Source organism: Ursus arctos, unplaced genomic scaffold (assembly GCF_023065955.2).
Source record: "Ursus arctos isolate Adak ecotype North America unplaced genomic scaffold, UrsArc2.0 scaffold_13, whole genome shotgun sequence".
Taxonomy (NCBI): Eukaryota; Metazoa; Chordata; class Mammalia; order Carnivora; family Ursidae; genus Ursus; species Ursus arctos.
This window is the reverse complement of record NW_026622797.1, coordinates 21,141,394-21,156,846: the sequence shown is the minus strand read 5'-3', so window position 1 is coordinate 21,156,846 and position 15,453 is coordinate 21,141,394. Positions and strand designations below refer to the sequence as shown.

Below are 15,453 nucleotides of genomic sequence, written 5' to 3'. Positions count from 1 at the left end.
ATTTCTACAACTTAAAATGATTCTCTAAATTATAAAGACAAATTGTATGAAAGGTCAAATTTTACTTAAAAATTAAATTTCATTTACGTATTTATTTTTAAAGATTTTATTTATTTGACAGCACAAGCAAGGGGAGCAGCAGGGAGAGGGAGAACCAGACTCCCCGATGAGCAGGGAGCCTGATGTGGGGCTGGATCCCAGGACCCCGGGATCATGACCCGAGCCAAAGGCAGACACTTAACTGACTGAGCCATCCAGGCACCCCTTAAAAACTCAATTTTAAAATGGTTATAGCTGAGTGGTAAGATTATGGGTCACTGTAATCTTCAGGATACTCTGTTTTCCAGAATTTTTTTAAGTGTCCACGTGGGTTAGATTTATAATCAAAAGAAAGAACATTACTTTTATAAAAGTAAACTTGGAATTTGTAAATAAGAGTATTTTTTAGAGTGTGCAGCGTAGTACTTTCTTGCTTACAGTTTTATTAGCTTATTATTTACTTGTTGAATTAAGCAAATAGTCATTGAATTGACGCTCTTAGAGTCAAAGTAGGCCTCAAGAGATCATTGGCCTATTGTTAAGTGGAAAAATCGGGATACTGAGAAAGCTATAAATAGCAATGGTATGTTTTATTTAGAAGATGCATAGAAAAAAGATTGGAAAATAACATGCAAAAGCTGTTCACAGTTTCTTATAGAATGGGGTTATAGTTTTTGGGTTTTTTTTTTTTTTTTCACTTTTTTAATGTGGTTGAGGTATGCGTGTGGGTGTGGGTTTGTGTATTTAAAGTAATTATCTCGTTCTTTACCATCTTGAGTGATTAGTGTCCTGTGTAGATTTACAGCTAAACTGCTTTTCAGCTTCTAGATAGGCTTATCAAAACGTGACTGGGGGAGGGGGGGCGCCTGGGTGATTCAGTCGGTTAAGCCTCTGCCTTTGGCTCAGGTCAGGATCCCAGGCTCTCTGCTCAGCGGGGAGCCTGCTTCTCCCTTTCCCTCTCCCCCTCCTCCACCCCAGGCTTCTGCTTGCTCTCTTTTTCTCACTCTCTGCTAAATAAATAAAATCTTAAAAAAGAAAGAAAATGTGACATGGCAGGAATTACATGTGGGACCTCAATGAAAAATAAGAGGTGCTCCACAGAGGAATGAGAAGGCTTCTTCTGCAAGGCTGCTCTCTTCCATGGGTGTTCCATGTATCTGGACAGAAACTTTAAAAAGTTTGCAAAATGTTGGGGCGCCTGGGTGGCTCAGTCGTTAAGCGTCTGCCTTCGGCTCAGGGTGTGATCTCAGAGTCCTTCGGCTCAGGGCGTGATCCCAGAGTCCTGGGATTGAGCCCCGCGTCAAGCTCCTCCCGGGGAACCTGCTTCTTCCTCTCCCACTCCCCCTGCTTGTGTTCCCTCTCTTGCCGGCTCGCTCTCTCTATCAAATAAATAAATAAAATCTTTAAAAAAAAAAAAAAAGTTGCAAAATGCTGCTTTAACCACCAGCAGTTGAAAGCATATGGCTCAGTATTTGGAATCATAAAAGCCGGTCCAGCATGTGGTCTGGCTTCCCAGGTACAACTAGGAGCCCTGGTTTAGGAGAACCCACTCATTTGTTTAACGTGTATATGCCTTGAGATGAAACCCTTTCAAATAAAAGGGAAATGAATTACTCAGGATTTCTGTATCTATCAAACAGGGAAGTATAGGAAAGTAACAGTTTACATTTGTGAGTAATTTTCTGTTTTCTATTATCTGAATGATTTTACAGGAAGGTGAGTAAGTTTTTCTATGTTAATTTGTTGGAGAAATCATCTTTATTGGAAAAGAATGATCTTTTTTTTTTTTAATGATTTTTTATTATATTATGTTAGTCACCATACAGTACATCCCCGGTTTCCGATGTAAGGCTCGATGATTCATTAGTTGTGTATAACACCCAGTGCACCATGCAATACGTGCCCTCCTTACTACCCATCACCGGTCTATCCCATTCCCCCACCCCCCTCCCCTCTGAGGTCCTCAGTTTGTTTCTCAGAGTCCATAGTCTCTCATGTTTCATTCCCCCTTCTGATTACCCCCCCTTTCTTTATCCCTTTCTTCCCCTACTGATCATCCTAGTTCTTATGTTCCATAGATGAGAGAAATCATATGATAGTTGTCTTTCTCTGCTTGGCTTATTTCACTTAGCATTATCTCCTGCAGTGCCATCCATGTTGTAGCAAATGTTGAGAACTCGTTCTTTCTGATAGCTGAGTAATATTCCATCGTATATATGGACCACAACTTCTTAATCCAGTCATCTGTTGAAGGGCATCTCGGCTCCTTCCACGATTTAGCTATTGTGGACATTGCTGCTATGAACATTGGGGTGCATATGGCCCTTCTCTTCACTACGTCTGTATCTTTGGGGTAAACACCCAGTAGTGCAATGGCTGGATCATAGGGTAGCTCAATTTTTAACTTTTTAAGGGACCTCCACACTTTTTCCAGAGTGGCTGTACCAACTTGCATTCCCACCAACAATGTAGGAGGGATCCCCTTTCTCCACATCCTCTCCAACAATTGTTGTTTCTTGCCTTGTCTATTTTTGCCATTCTAACTGGCATAAGGTGGTATCTCAGTGTGGTTTTTATTTGAATTTCCTTGATGGCTAATGATTTTGAACATTTTTTCATGTGTCTGTTAGCCATTTGTATGTCTTCATTGGAAAAGTGTCTGTTCATATCTTCTGCCCATTTTTTGATTTGTTTATTTGTTTCTCGTGTATTGAGTTTGAGAAGTTCTTTGTAGATCTTGGATACCAGTCCTTTATCTGTAGTGTCATTTGCAAATATATTCTCCCATTCCGTGGGCTGCCTCTTAGTTTTTCTGACTGTTTCCTTGGCTGTGCAGAAACTTTTAATCTTGATGAAGTCCCATAAGTTCATTTTATCTTTTGTTTCTCTTGCCTTTGGGGATGTGTCATGAAAAAGGTTGCTTTGGCCGATGTCGTAGAGGTTGCTGCCTATGTTCTCCTCTAGGATTTTGATGGATTCCTGTCTCACATCGAGGTCTTTCATCCATTTGGAGTTTATTTTTATGTATGGTGTGAGATAGTGGTCAAGTTTCATTCTTTTGCATGTAGCTGTCCAATTTTCCCAGCACCATTTATTGAAGAGACTTTTTCCCACCAGATGTTTTTTCCTGCTTTATCAAATATTAGTTGCCCAAAGAGCCGAGGGTCCATTTCTGGGCTCTCTATTCTGTTCCATTGGTCTATGTGTCTGTTTTTGTGCCAGTACCATGCTGTCTTTGGGAAAAGAATGATCTTTACCTGAATTCCATGACTTAGAAATAGCTCCGCCCCCATTCACTTCCTCTCAACAGTATGAAAATAAGAAAGATGTATTCCAGTTTTAATAATAAGAAAATATAGGTAACTTCAAATTTGAGTCTCAGGAGAGTTCTGAAAAAAGAGTGGAAGTTTCGGTGTGCTTGGGGCACAGTAAATCTGTTTACTGCTCCATCAGCTGGAAGCCTAAAGCCAAACTGTCCTTCTGTCAGTCGGACTTCTCAGGAGGCAAAGCCGAACTTCTCATATTTCAAAATGAGTGCAAACCATTGAGTAGTAACAAGTGTAAGAACAATTTACATTTTCAGTACCTCTGAGCTGAATTGGAAGAAAAGATGCCTAATTTAAACAGGCTATAAATGTCTTTTTCTGATTGGATAGTGCAAGAAAATATATGAGGTGACTTTTTTGTTTATTTTGGTAGTTCTTTTTGTTTTTGTTTTTTGTTTTTTGGGGTTTTTTTTGTTTTGTTTTGTTTTAAACCAGGCCCGGCAGTCCATATGAAGAGAGAGTACATTTCTGACCCCTGGCTTTGTCAGCATATTGTTGCAATCACACTGTTGGTTGGTTACCTTCTTCTCTTAGCCAGCCCTAGGAGCTGTGCCGATGGCCCATGACCTTCCACACATCCAGATGTGGAATTCATCCTCTAATGGGATCCGTGGGCAAATAGTGCCTGCAGAAAAAACAAAAAACTGTATAGTGTCCGGCTAATTTTGGGAAATTAAAAGCAGGACACTTTCCAGAAAAATGCTGGGCTTTAAAAGTGTTAAATCTCTTCTGGTCCACTGACTACTCCCTTTGTTACTCAACTCACTTGTTAATTTACCTTCTTCATCTCACAGACATTATGGGTGCGAAGACCGAAACAGTCATGTCATGTTTTCCCCTGCCTGTCCTTTGAATCCAGAGCCAAATGAAGATTAAGGCATTGGGGAATGTTTGCTGAACAAAGCCCAGAAAATTAGGAGAGGGCTAAAATAATTGCTAAATTAGATGAGTTTGTATTTAATTCCTAGAAAAACTGAACCTGACAAGGAGGGATCCCTGATAGCTCAGGGCGGGAAGACCCTGCAGGTGCAGTGTATTCGTCTGTATTGTCGGGGGCCCCAGGGCTCCTGCTCCCTTTGTGTGGTGTGAACAGTGTTTGCGTGTCCCGCGTGGAGAGAAGTGATACTGCTCATTTCAACCACAAGGACATCACTGGACTTGCTTTTCTAGTAATTGCAAGAAGTTTGTGCTGAGCCCATTCTCATCTAGTTCCCTTTGTGACAAAAGGCAGATATTTGAGAGAATTATACTATCAAAGTACAGCCTAGGGGGCCCTGGGTGGCTCAGTCAGTTAAGTATCCAGTATTTCAGCTCAGGTCATGATCTCCCCACATCGGGCTCCACGCTCCGGTCAGAGGATGCTTGGGATTCTCTCTCCCTCTCCATCTACCCCTCTGCCTGCTCGCACACACACACACTCTCTCTCTCAAGTAAATAAATAAAATCTTAAAAAAAAAATGTAACCTCAGATATGGAACAGGACTTTTCTCTGGTCAAAATTCATCAAAACTAATAGACAGATTTAGAAATCTACCTGATTATCTTTTCCTTTGCTTTCTACCCAGAGGGTACCAAGAAAACTCTTTGAGAGTGTGAGTGAAAGCATGTGTTGTTCTCATAGTCTGGTCTAGGTTAGGAGTAGAGTCTGGAGCCTGGTGCCTCTCCTTACCAGCTCTGTTGGGCACATGACTTAGCATCCCTGTGTCTGTTTCCACAGCTGTAAGAAGGGGAGGGTATACAGGAGTACATACCTTATAGGATTGTTTTGAAGATAGAACTAGGTAGTATATGTAGTACTTGGACTTGTGCTGGGCATATAGTAAACAGTAGTAATTTCAGCTGTCATTATTATCTACCTCTTGTATTTTATACAAAAAGGTTGATTTTAGAGGTTTTCAATTACTATTTTTGAAATATTTTTATAGAATTTCTGTATTTTTCTTCAGGTAATGGTTGACTCTTCCTAGAAAGCATGATGGAATGTCCTATCATATGCAGTATCGTAGATTAGTATAAATTTAATTGTAGTTAATTTGGGGGGTCTCATGATTGGACTCTTCAGTTACAAGAATTACTTATAAAAAGTGCCCCTGTGGTTACTGGATGCTGTTTGCAGGTACAGCTCTCCAGTGGATGTGAAGGGCCAGAGCAACCCTGTGATTTATGCATGGGGGCTATTTCTCCTCAGCAGCCGCCATAGCCCGGTCACTGATACATGGCTCCTCCTGTGCCGTTAGGTCGCATCTTTGTGTTTGGCATAATCACTGATTCTTAACCTTTTGGGGAATAGAAGCTCCCTAGAAAGTTTTCTAAAACTTATGAGCCATTTTCACCAAAAGCTTAAATCTCGTTTTCTCAAATAAATATATAAATAATTTTCAGATAGATGTTCCTGAATAATGATTAGAACAGTTAAAGATTAGTGACTTAAAAACTTTTCTGTGCATGCTAATCCTCTGGGATCTTATTAAAATTTAAAATGCAGGTTCTTCGGAAACCGGGGATGTACTGTATGGTGACTAACATAATATAATAAAAAAAACATTAAAAAAATAAAAATAAAAAGTGCCCCAGTATATATGTATTCAGTTAGTTGTTCATGCATTCAGCAAGTGTTGATTGAGCACATAGAATGAGTCAGACTCTGTTCTAGACCCTGGGAATTCAGAGCATGTCAGATAAAGTCCTCACTCTCACATGGATATGTTCTCGTGAGGGAGACAAACCATTAGCAAGTAACCAAATAAATCAACATGATAATTTGATTGTGCTAAGTACTATCAAAATGTAACGGGATAATAAGGAAGGAACAAGGGTGGGGTCTCTTAGGGAAATACAACCTATTCTGTGATTTAAATGACAAGAGGAAGCTATCAGTACTGTCAGGGGAGAGAAAAAAATTCCACCCCCAAAGGGGGGCCAGCCCATTTAGAGGGAAGAACTAGTGCAAAGGGCCTGAGTTGAATAAGGATTTTTGCATGATCAGAGGGCCGAAACAACACCCAGGTGACTGAAACAGGAACAATGTCTCCATTTAACAAAGTGCCAGGGCTAGCTTCAGGAATTGAACTCAAAGTGGACACATCCGTACTTTGGTCACAACAAAGTTGCTGTTTTGGTAAGCTTAGTATATCTTATTTTTATTTTGAGTTTTGGAAAATCAAACATGTAAAAGTAAATAACAAGGCCCGTGCATCCATCATGCAGCTTCTCCAATTATCAAATTATAGCCAGGCTTGTTTCAACTGTTTTTATGTCTTTAATTTTTCATTTTTTAATGCTTTGATTCAGCATGGCAACATTTTTTTGTTGTCCAGTGTGCCAGATACTGTATTCTATGAGTATATAAAAGTGATTAAAAGCAAGTCTTTCCGCAGTGCCTCACAATCTGAGTAGACACATCTACACAAAGATCATTTACTATGATAAATAACTATTATAAACCAAGTGTAACGGGAACACGGAAGAGAAAGCGATTAATGCTTCCCTGAGAAATGGAGGAAGGGGAGTTTGGAGAACTCCCAGAGTGAGATTGCAGGAGGTAGAGATGGGAAGGAAAATAGGGTAAAGGACAGAGCACAAAAGTGGAGAGCATTTGGGGGCAAATGATTGGAACCTGGGGTATTTTGGGAGTAGTCATGGAGATATAGCTAGAAACATGGTTTGGGCCACATTCTGAAAGGCCTCAGTCACTACTCTAAGAAATTTAAATTTTATTTCATAGGGAAAGGAGAACAATGCAATGATATTAACAAAGAACTGGAATGATTAGATTCGTGCTTATGGTGATACTGCTAGTGACAATGTGGGGCACAGATTTGATCTCCAAATCTCTGAGCCTGGGACAGGGAAATGAATTAGGAGACTGGTTTATTAGGCCAAATGAACATTAGATTATACAAGACAAATGAAATACTAAATAGAGTTTCGTAAGTGTGGAATCACAGAAATAGACTGAAGAAGTAGATCAGATAAGGCTTTATGGCGAAGAGGACTTTTGGCCTTGATCTTGAATGTGAAAACATAGATGGGAAATGAAAGGAGGGGATTGCAATATTATGAAACACAGCATGTGCAAAAATCACAGTGCTCCAAAAGCACAAGGAATGTTTAGTAACCTGTGTGGAAGGATGTGAAACCAGCTAGCTAGCTAGCATGCTGTTCAAATAGCACTAGCCAAAGATGGGAAAGCTTTAATGGATTCGAAGACAGGCAGTCAAAGGAAGACATAGTGTCCAATGGGATATGGAGGGTGAAGGAGAGAAATGAGTTGCAAATCTGAGGGTCCTAGACTAAAAATCTTTTAAAAGGTAGATTGTTTAACAAGATACAAAGTGCAGGGGTGCCTGGGTGGCTCGTTGATTAAGCATCTGCCTTTGGCTCAGGTCATGATCCCACGGTTCTAGGATCGAGCCCCTTGTCGGGCTCCCTGCTCAGCAGGGGAATCTTCTTTTCCCTCTCTCTCTGTCCCTCCTCCGGAGGCTTGGCTCATTCACTCTCTCTCTCAAACAAATAAATAAATAAAATCTTTTTTTTTTTAAGGTGCAAAGGCAGATTTATGAGAAAAGATAATTTGTATACTTTTGGACATGCTTAGTGAAACATTTGGATGGAAATGCTTGGCAGGCATTTGGAAATTCAGGCAAAGAAGGTAGATTTGGGAGTCTTCAGTGGGAGGCGATGAGAGGCTAAAGCTAAACCAATAGGGACTATTTAGTTAATGGTTTCCTTTTGTAACTACAAACCAGGTGTAACCAAATCCTTTATGAAACATCCCACTCTGCTCAGTACAGGTCAGAACACGACCCTCAAGATTAGTGATGTTTTGTGTATTGATTGCTCTGTATCCTGGACAAAATAACCGTAATATTTTGTATAGGGTCTGTCTCTGCTTTTCAGCCACATTTGTAACAGTATTCTGTTACGACATGATTTGTAACAGTAATTCAGTTGGGGGATGTCTAGAGCTGCCTTTAATTTATAAACATCACTGTACCTTATTCGGTTTACTAATTGCCAAATGTGTTTCTCTACCCCAGACTCACAGAGTTTCTGTTTCTTGTGTCAGGTTTCACCGTCCATAATGAAGTGTGAGACTCTTTGGAAACATAGACTGATCATCTTTGGGGGAAGCCTCTCTTCCTGAAAACCTGATATTGCACTGGGATTTGAATGTGTGTGTTTCCGTTGAACTGGTGAAGGAAGTGTATGGAAAGTGCTCCCCACCTGCATGGCCCAGATGGGGCCGACGAGCAAAGGGAGGGGTGCAGTGACTCTGCTGTCCAGCATGTGTATTGATGGTAAGCAACACCATGGTTACACCAGTTATTCTCCGTCAGGAGTTTTAATCAAAGAAGATGAGCAGAAGACAATCGCTGGCTCCCTGTTACCAGAAAGCCAAATTGTAGAGTACAGGTTAAAGAGAAATCGGGGCCTGGAGTTGCTGGGCACTGGAAAGGGGTGGGGGTGGAAAATCAGAAAAAAAGAGAAATATTTCATTATGTTAATGAAGAAAAGAGAAAAATCGAAGCATAAATATTTTTGAAGAAGGCTTTTGGTAGCTGAGAACTTATTAAGATTTGGGAATCTAATCACCTAATGTGGATTCCTTAAAGACCTGATCCTAGAAGAATATTCTCGTTTCACCATTATGTTGGTGCAGTATAGTACCATTATTTTATGTTGTGCCAGTGAATCCAATTGCCAGAAATAAGTCTGAGTGTTTTCATGCATCTTTTTCTTAAATGCAAGAGAGTTTTATTGACTCTTAACAAGCATGCCTGCCCAAATTTTGTTGCATGTTTTAAGTAGCATAGCTATACACTTTTTTTTTTTAATACTCCTTATCTAATGTACCAAACTTCTACAAAGATAATAGGACTGGGAATAAAGTCAGATGAATGTGATCCTATAATTCTGTAGGAAGCTTTAGAAATAAATCTTTTGGTCTTTCCCTAGCTTGATTATCTTCAAAGTTGAAGTAACCATACTTGATCTAAGGAAGATAATATTGACAATCACAACACCTTTTTTAAAAAATCTGAGTCCAAAGTTAAAACTTAAGCAAATGCAAATGTTCTGCCAGCATTTAGTTCTGAGTGGGCATGGAAAGGACTACTTATTTTCAGGGCTGCATTAAGTTGGATTGCTGCTATTAAAAAAATTAAGTACATGGATCAAAAAAATATATATATACCCGAAGGCAAAACAACACAGAAGATTTCTGCTAAGTTGCAAGTGAGGAAAACCTCATTTTGTATTTTAAGAGTCTGCAGATTGCATCTGTAAGTATAGCATTGGCTTGCAATGCAAAAGAATCAGTGAGATTAAAGTCACGGAAGATTTCTCTGTGAGCCTACAGTCAGTATTGTTTACATTAAGAAACCCTCAATTGCCATCTTGCTATTTTCCGTGGAGTTGCAGGCACAGCATGGCTTCTGCTCCCAAATACATATGATCAGATGTAAATACTACCTTGCATTCAATTGTTCTTTCATGATTGTTTTGTGCTCCTTTTATTGAAAACACATGAGACCTACAATAACAAGACAAGACCTAGTAGACTTTGTTTTATCCTCAGAGCTTGGGCTAGAATTTTCTGAAATGCTTCTGGTTGATGATATGGAAGACTGTAATTGGTGATTTCAACCAAAAACAGTGAACGTTTAATCTGGTGGATAAGTTTGGGTCCTGTCATTCATTGTTGTTTTATAGAACCACTTGAAATTGGGTGATTTTGCTTAAAAATAAAAAGTTTTAGCCCCAGTTGGCCTATTACAAAAAGCCGGGACCATTTTCTATCTAAGAAAAGTAAGCAGCATTGTTGCACCTTTTGCTGTACTCAGACACATGCGTAATAAACCCAGATTCTGCACTGTTGTCATTTTGTTACTCGTATAAGATGTATTTTTGCTTTTGAAAAAAATGTTCTGCATGCCCAAGTGTCTTTCTCTGGCTGAAAGGTTTTGTCCGTTTCATAGTATTTAAATCCAACCACAGACATTAACTTTGCTCTAATTTTTTGCCGAAGCCATCCTTTTCCTTATAGTATTATTATATTATCATTGTTATATCTTGGGAAATATTCCAAGGAATGTAATGTTATTTTAATTTTCTATACTTAAAATCTTTAAATGTTATAATTTTTAATCACGAGGCCTCTATAAAATGGTAAATATAAGACATTATCACTGTTTTAGCACTCAAAATACATGCCATAGAAAGTCTACTTGGTTGATAAAAGGAGCAGTTTTTTCCCCACTCATGGTGCATATGATGCAGTTTTTTTATTTCCTACAATGAGATGCACCCGGTACAAAGACAAGACTCCTGTCCCTCATGATATGTCAGATTTATGAATGACCCACACTCTTTCTTCATACTGATTGACACATTGAAACAAAAGTGTAAAAGTTAGAGCGAAATTAAAAAGTCAAAAATATTACCACTGCTAGTCTAATACTTAGGAATTGGAACCACCAGTTACATCATTAGAATGATTCTATACATAAAAAGCTGTGGAAAGAATCGAAGGATTGTGAGCTAACCTGTATTTTTCAGAATAAGGCTCTGTGTTCATAGGTAATTTTAAAAGGTAGAAACACTGCATGTTCACCCAGCAGCCCATCCAGAGGTCTCTTGCCTGGCATCCCTAACGATGTGGACCACCGTCCATATAATTAGGCCTCTGCCCAATGCCAGCATTTCCGCTATCCAACCAACAAGCTGCAGTTCTATGAAAAAAAAAATGTGTGTGTGAATTGGGCTGTTGTAACACAACACCAGGCTTTTCCCTATTTAAAGTGAGACATTAGGCTGACATAGAGGAAGTGAGTTTTCCTGAGTCCCCAAGATATGATTAGGGAAGAAAACAAGCCCATATCCAGGAAGATCTCTGGCAGGAAGGAACCAGACAGACTGTAAAACACAAAGTGGCCATTTCTGTCTTTTTTTAAATGGAGCAAAAGAACATTAACATTAAAGTAGTAAGAAGATGCCATGGGTTTTATCAGCATCTTTGTGGCCTGATGAAATGAGTCCTCTGGTGATCAGCATTAATTTAAGGCAGTCCTGCCTGATAATTCCCTGTGTATGTGAAATGTCTTGCATTTTTTATTTTTGATATAATTTACCTTTATGTTAATTCCTTAAATTATTTAAACTAAATCTGTAATATTCAGAGAACCATTTGGGGTATTTGAATAGCTGTTTTAAATGGAGGAAAAAGCAAACTCATCTGATTTTGCTCTCTGATTTACCCAGAAAAACAGATGACTTTCTGGTTTCAGTTTCATGTCCTTTATTAGCATAATGATTGTAGTCACTTATCTTCTTCTAAAGTTAGTAAATATGTTCTGTTAGAAAGTTTTGAAATGTAAGTGAAAATCTGTTTAAGACAGTAAAGGAATTGAATACACCCTTCCAAAATCATCAGATATTAAAAATGAGAGATAATTTCTTAAAACCCCTAATTCCATGCTACATTGGTACTTTGAAAAAATCCAATAGCTTACACTTAAAAGAGAAAAAAAACTCTGCATTAACACTGCATATCCTGATATGTACCACGTTTTAAGATGTAACAGGTATTATATTCAATAATCAGACAACTCTCAAAAATGATACTGTATTCACGATAGAAAAAGACAGTCTCACCTACCACATAGTACCATGTGCACATTTAAAGAGTGAAAGCTCTCTTTTCCTCCTTTTCGCTCAAAAGTTTCTTCAGCTTTTTAGGTTTTAAGCAGTGCCAGAAGCACATTAAACACTGTGAGAAGTTTTCTTCAAGATAGGTGAGATGGAAGATATGTACATTTATGTCATTTCATCAGTACAGTAGCTGAAGCATTCCTGAATTCCAGTCATATTATGAACCCTAACCTTACTAGTGAAAGTGTATAATTTGAGACAAGAACTAATTTCTTCACATCATTAGAGTATGATGTGAGCAGTAAGGAACCACTAAGACGTAATTTATTTACAGAATTGTCCCTTGGCTCTTGAAACAGGTTATGTTCCTCTATTGCATATGTGCTGTCTTCTTATTGGCAGGCTATATCACATTATTTTGCTTGGCAAAGCAGAATGAACTTCGGGAACTGAAATCTGCCCTGGAGGGGAATGCAATGGCAAAAGTCACCATCAAATTAATAGACCATCTTTCTGAGAGAAAGCTCATCTTTAGGTAGTTCAAATCCGAGTTTCAGCATGAGGAACTACTATAACTTGGCGGTGACCAAAGGGTGGTGGGGACAAAGGTAGAATATTCCCAAACCAGTTGTTGTTTTCACTTTCCCTTTATTTTTGGTAATAATTATGCTTACGTTCTGTATGAAAATGGGAACCACCATTAGCCGTATCTGGAAAACAATGGAAGCATAGTTCACAAGGTCATTCCAAATTAAGAAATCCCACTACATATTCCGTAAGGTTTCTGGCAAAAATAAGATAAATAAAATAGAGAAGAATCCTGTGGCAGCTATTCTCACCGAAAGCCAACCTTAGAGGGCAGGGGTCATTTTTAGCCGTGCTAGGATTTACTGCACGAAAAATGTCGTGGAGCTTGTCACATTGCTGACACAGACTGCACCTATGAGCACAGCGCTGTTGATCAGTGTTTCTCAGTGGGGGTGCTGTTGGCATTTGGAGCTGGGCAAGTCTTTGTTTACAGAAATGTTCCCTACACTGCAAGATGTTTTATATCCTAAGCCCCTGCTGAGCAAATGCCAGTAGCATGCCCAGTCACTGTGAAAACCAAAAGTCAGAAGCGCTCTCCCATGTTCGAAGGGCCTCCTAAGGCAGTACCACCTCCCTTGAGTCCCACTGTCTACTGCCATTTGAGGACACACAGCGAAAAATACCTATTTCAAAACATCGTCTGCATTACTTTGGGCCCTGAATAGTTTCTTCCCCCTTTATTTTTCAAGCTTTCTGTTTCAGTGAAGCTTTAATTTGCCAGTTCCTCAAGGGAGGGGGTTGCTGGGCAGCCTTGGCAGGTTCAATGGGCATAGTCACTCGGCTAGTCCCGGTATGTACTTACAGGAGAAATTTCAAATGAAGCAAGCTTTTTTTTTTTTTTTTCCCTGTTTTGGCTTCACAGTTTTCACCTAAGAACTACACTGTTGGTCACCATCTTTGTCAGTGTCTTGAGGATTATTGCATGGCTTAACCGCAAATACAGCTAACAGTCCACATAAACCAAACTGGTGTGGTCCATGAAAATCACCGTTAGGTTTCACCAGTAAGGTACATCCCTTGAGTTATAAAGCAGTCACCTATTTATCCAATTAAAGAAGCATTAAATCCACATGCAAATGCTTGAATTCTTCTCGTATAACTATGATCATGCAGTTAATCTTTTTTAAAATGTATCAATACTCAATTTTGAAGGAAGCGTGGATTAACTGGATTGCATGCATATTGTTCATACTTCCATGATGGTCACACACAAAGCAAGATGATTTTACCTCGTTGAAACATTATTGAACTACGCTAACGATACAGAAACATACTCTCTCTCTTGCTTTTTATCGCCAAAACTGAATGGTAAATGATTTGGATGAATTGTGGCTAATAGAATGGAAGAATTAAGCCACTACAATTTTTCTAAATATTAAAATTTCTAAACATCTTTTTCGAGACAGAGCAACTCAGAGTTGACAAAGGAGGCTATATTGTGAATTTTAGATGGTGCTTAAGAATTCTTATCTTGCTAAATACCAGTATTTTTTTCTTTTTAAGAATAAATTAAAGGGAGTAAATGAGGCAGAATGCCACTCCACCCTCAGGTCAATTTCATGGTATATTAAAATGCCAATAATCTTTGTGCCACTTGCCAATTTGGGGGACTTTCCCTACTGGATGATTTTGTTGTAGTTTGTATCATTACGTTGCTTAGAGAGCCTTCACTAAAAGATGTCACCTTTGCAGTGCTAACTAGCATTTGAAAACCATCGGAATAAATCTAGGGTCAAACCACTTTCGTTACTTAAAATCTAGGCACTAATTTTTATTTTTATTTTTTTTAAATATTTCTTCTGTGGCTTAGAAATGTGCCAATGTGTTCAAAATATTCTGCACCAGTTTCACCAGATTTAGGACCTAGCAAAAACTCAAAACTTGTCATTTTTTTCTATGTAATAGTGATTTTAAATAAAGAACTATACGCATTCATTTGTTATTTTAATCTTTGGTTAAAGTGATTAAGAATGGTAAGCTGTGATCATTATCAGACTGACTAACTGATTCCTGATTTCCAGTAAGTGATCTAATTCTACATATTACACAGGTACAATATCTGTGGGTGTAAATAACTGGAACTGTACACTGATTAACATGACAGTTTCTCTCTTTTTGTTGTTGTTCTTGGTCTGTACTGTATTATAGTATGTGGGTGTAAATACCTACGAGTATACACAGATATGTACATGTATTCCACTATTGTAACCTGAAAGACAGACTATGTGTTACCTTTTTTATTCCTTACTGGTGTTTGTGTTATTTAAAAAGCAAAATTATGCTTTATTTAGTTGTATAATATTATAGGATACTTTGCTGTGCACAATTCCAAGTGCCTTAGAACATTGTTTAGCTTTCTTAAGTATATATAAATGCATATATGTATAAAATCGGGAAAAGTTACCTCAATAAAATCATTGGGAAATCCCCAACTTTAGTTTCTTCCAGTTCTATTGTATTGAGACAGTGCTGGGTATTTTTGAATTAAAAGCTCACTGAGCCCTCCCCTGTAAAGCAAGAATAAGACAGATCCTCTAATTGTCTACTATTCCAACTGCACCTAATTTAGAGTTTTTTGTATGTAAGGCCTTGTGATTTGTAATTTTTATTTAAAATATCTAAGAATTACTGCTTTAAACAGCAACTTGCAGTATATTTTTAAAACTTGCTTTTTTTATATCTGAGAATATTTTGATGTTGATGTTTTTATTGACATTATACTGTATAAAAATAAAAGCTAGTCCCTTTAGAATTTATAATACAGAAAATAAACAAACTTCCTCATTATGCTTATTATTCAATGTATTATAAGCAAAGAGAGAGGTTGGGAGCATATTTTGGCCAGAAA

General features: G+C 38.4%; 1 protein-coding gene and 1 non-coding gene across 8 annotated transcripts in view; both read left to right on the top strand.

The window, feature by feature from the left end:
- Positions 1 to 15,037, top strand: part of PHACTR2 (phosphatase and actin regulator 2) — a 255,813-nt gene extending 240,776 nt beyond the window's left edge. For all 7 annotated transcript variants that reach the window (XM_026504949.4, XM_057310996.1, XM_026504946.4 and 4 more), the window contains one exon: positions 8,434 to 15,037. In XM_026504949.4, the coding sequence (XP_026360734.1) occupies positions 8,434 to 8,449 (16 nt within the window). In that variant the 3' untranslated portion in view covers positions 8,450 to 15,037. The remainder of the gene's footprint in view (positions 1 to 8,433) is intronic.
- On the top strand, positions 5,452 to 5,584 carry LOC113259714 (small nucleolar RNA SNORA84). The gene has a single exon (XR_003317687.1). It is a non-coding gene; the product is annotated as a small nucleolar RNA SNORA84 (small nucleolar RNA).
- Positions 15,038 to 15,453: the final 416 nt, after the last annotated feature.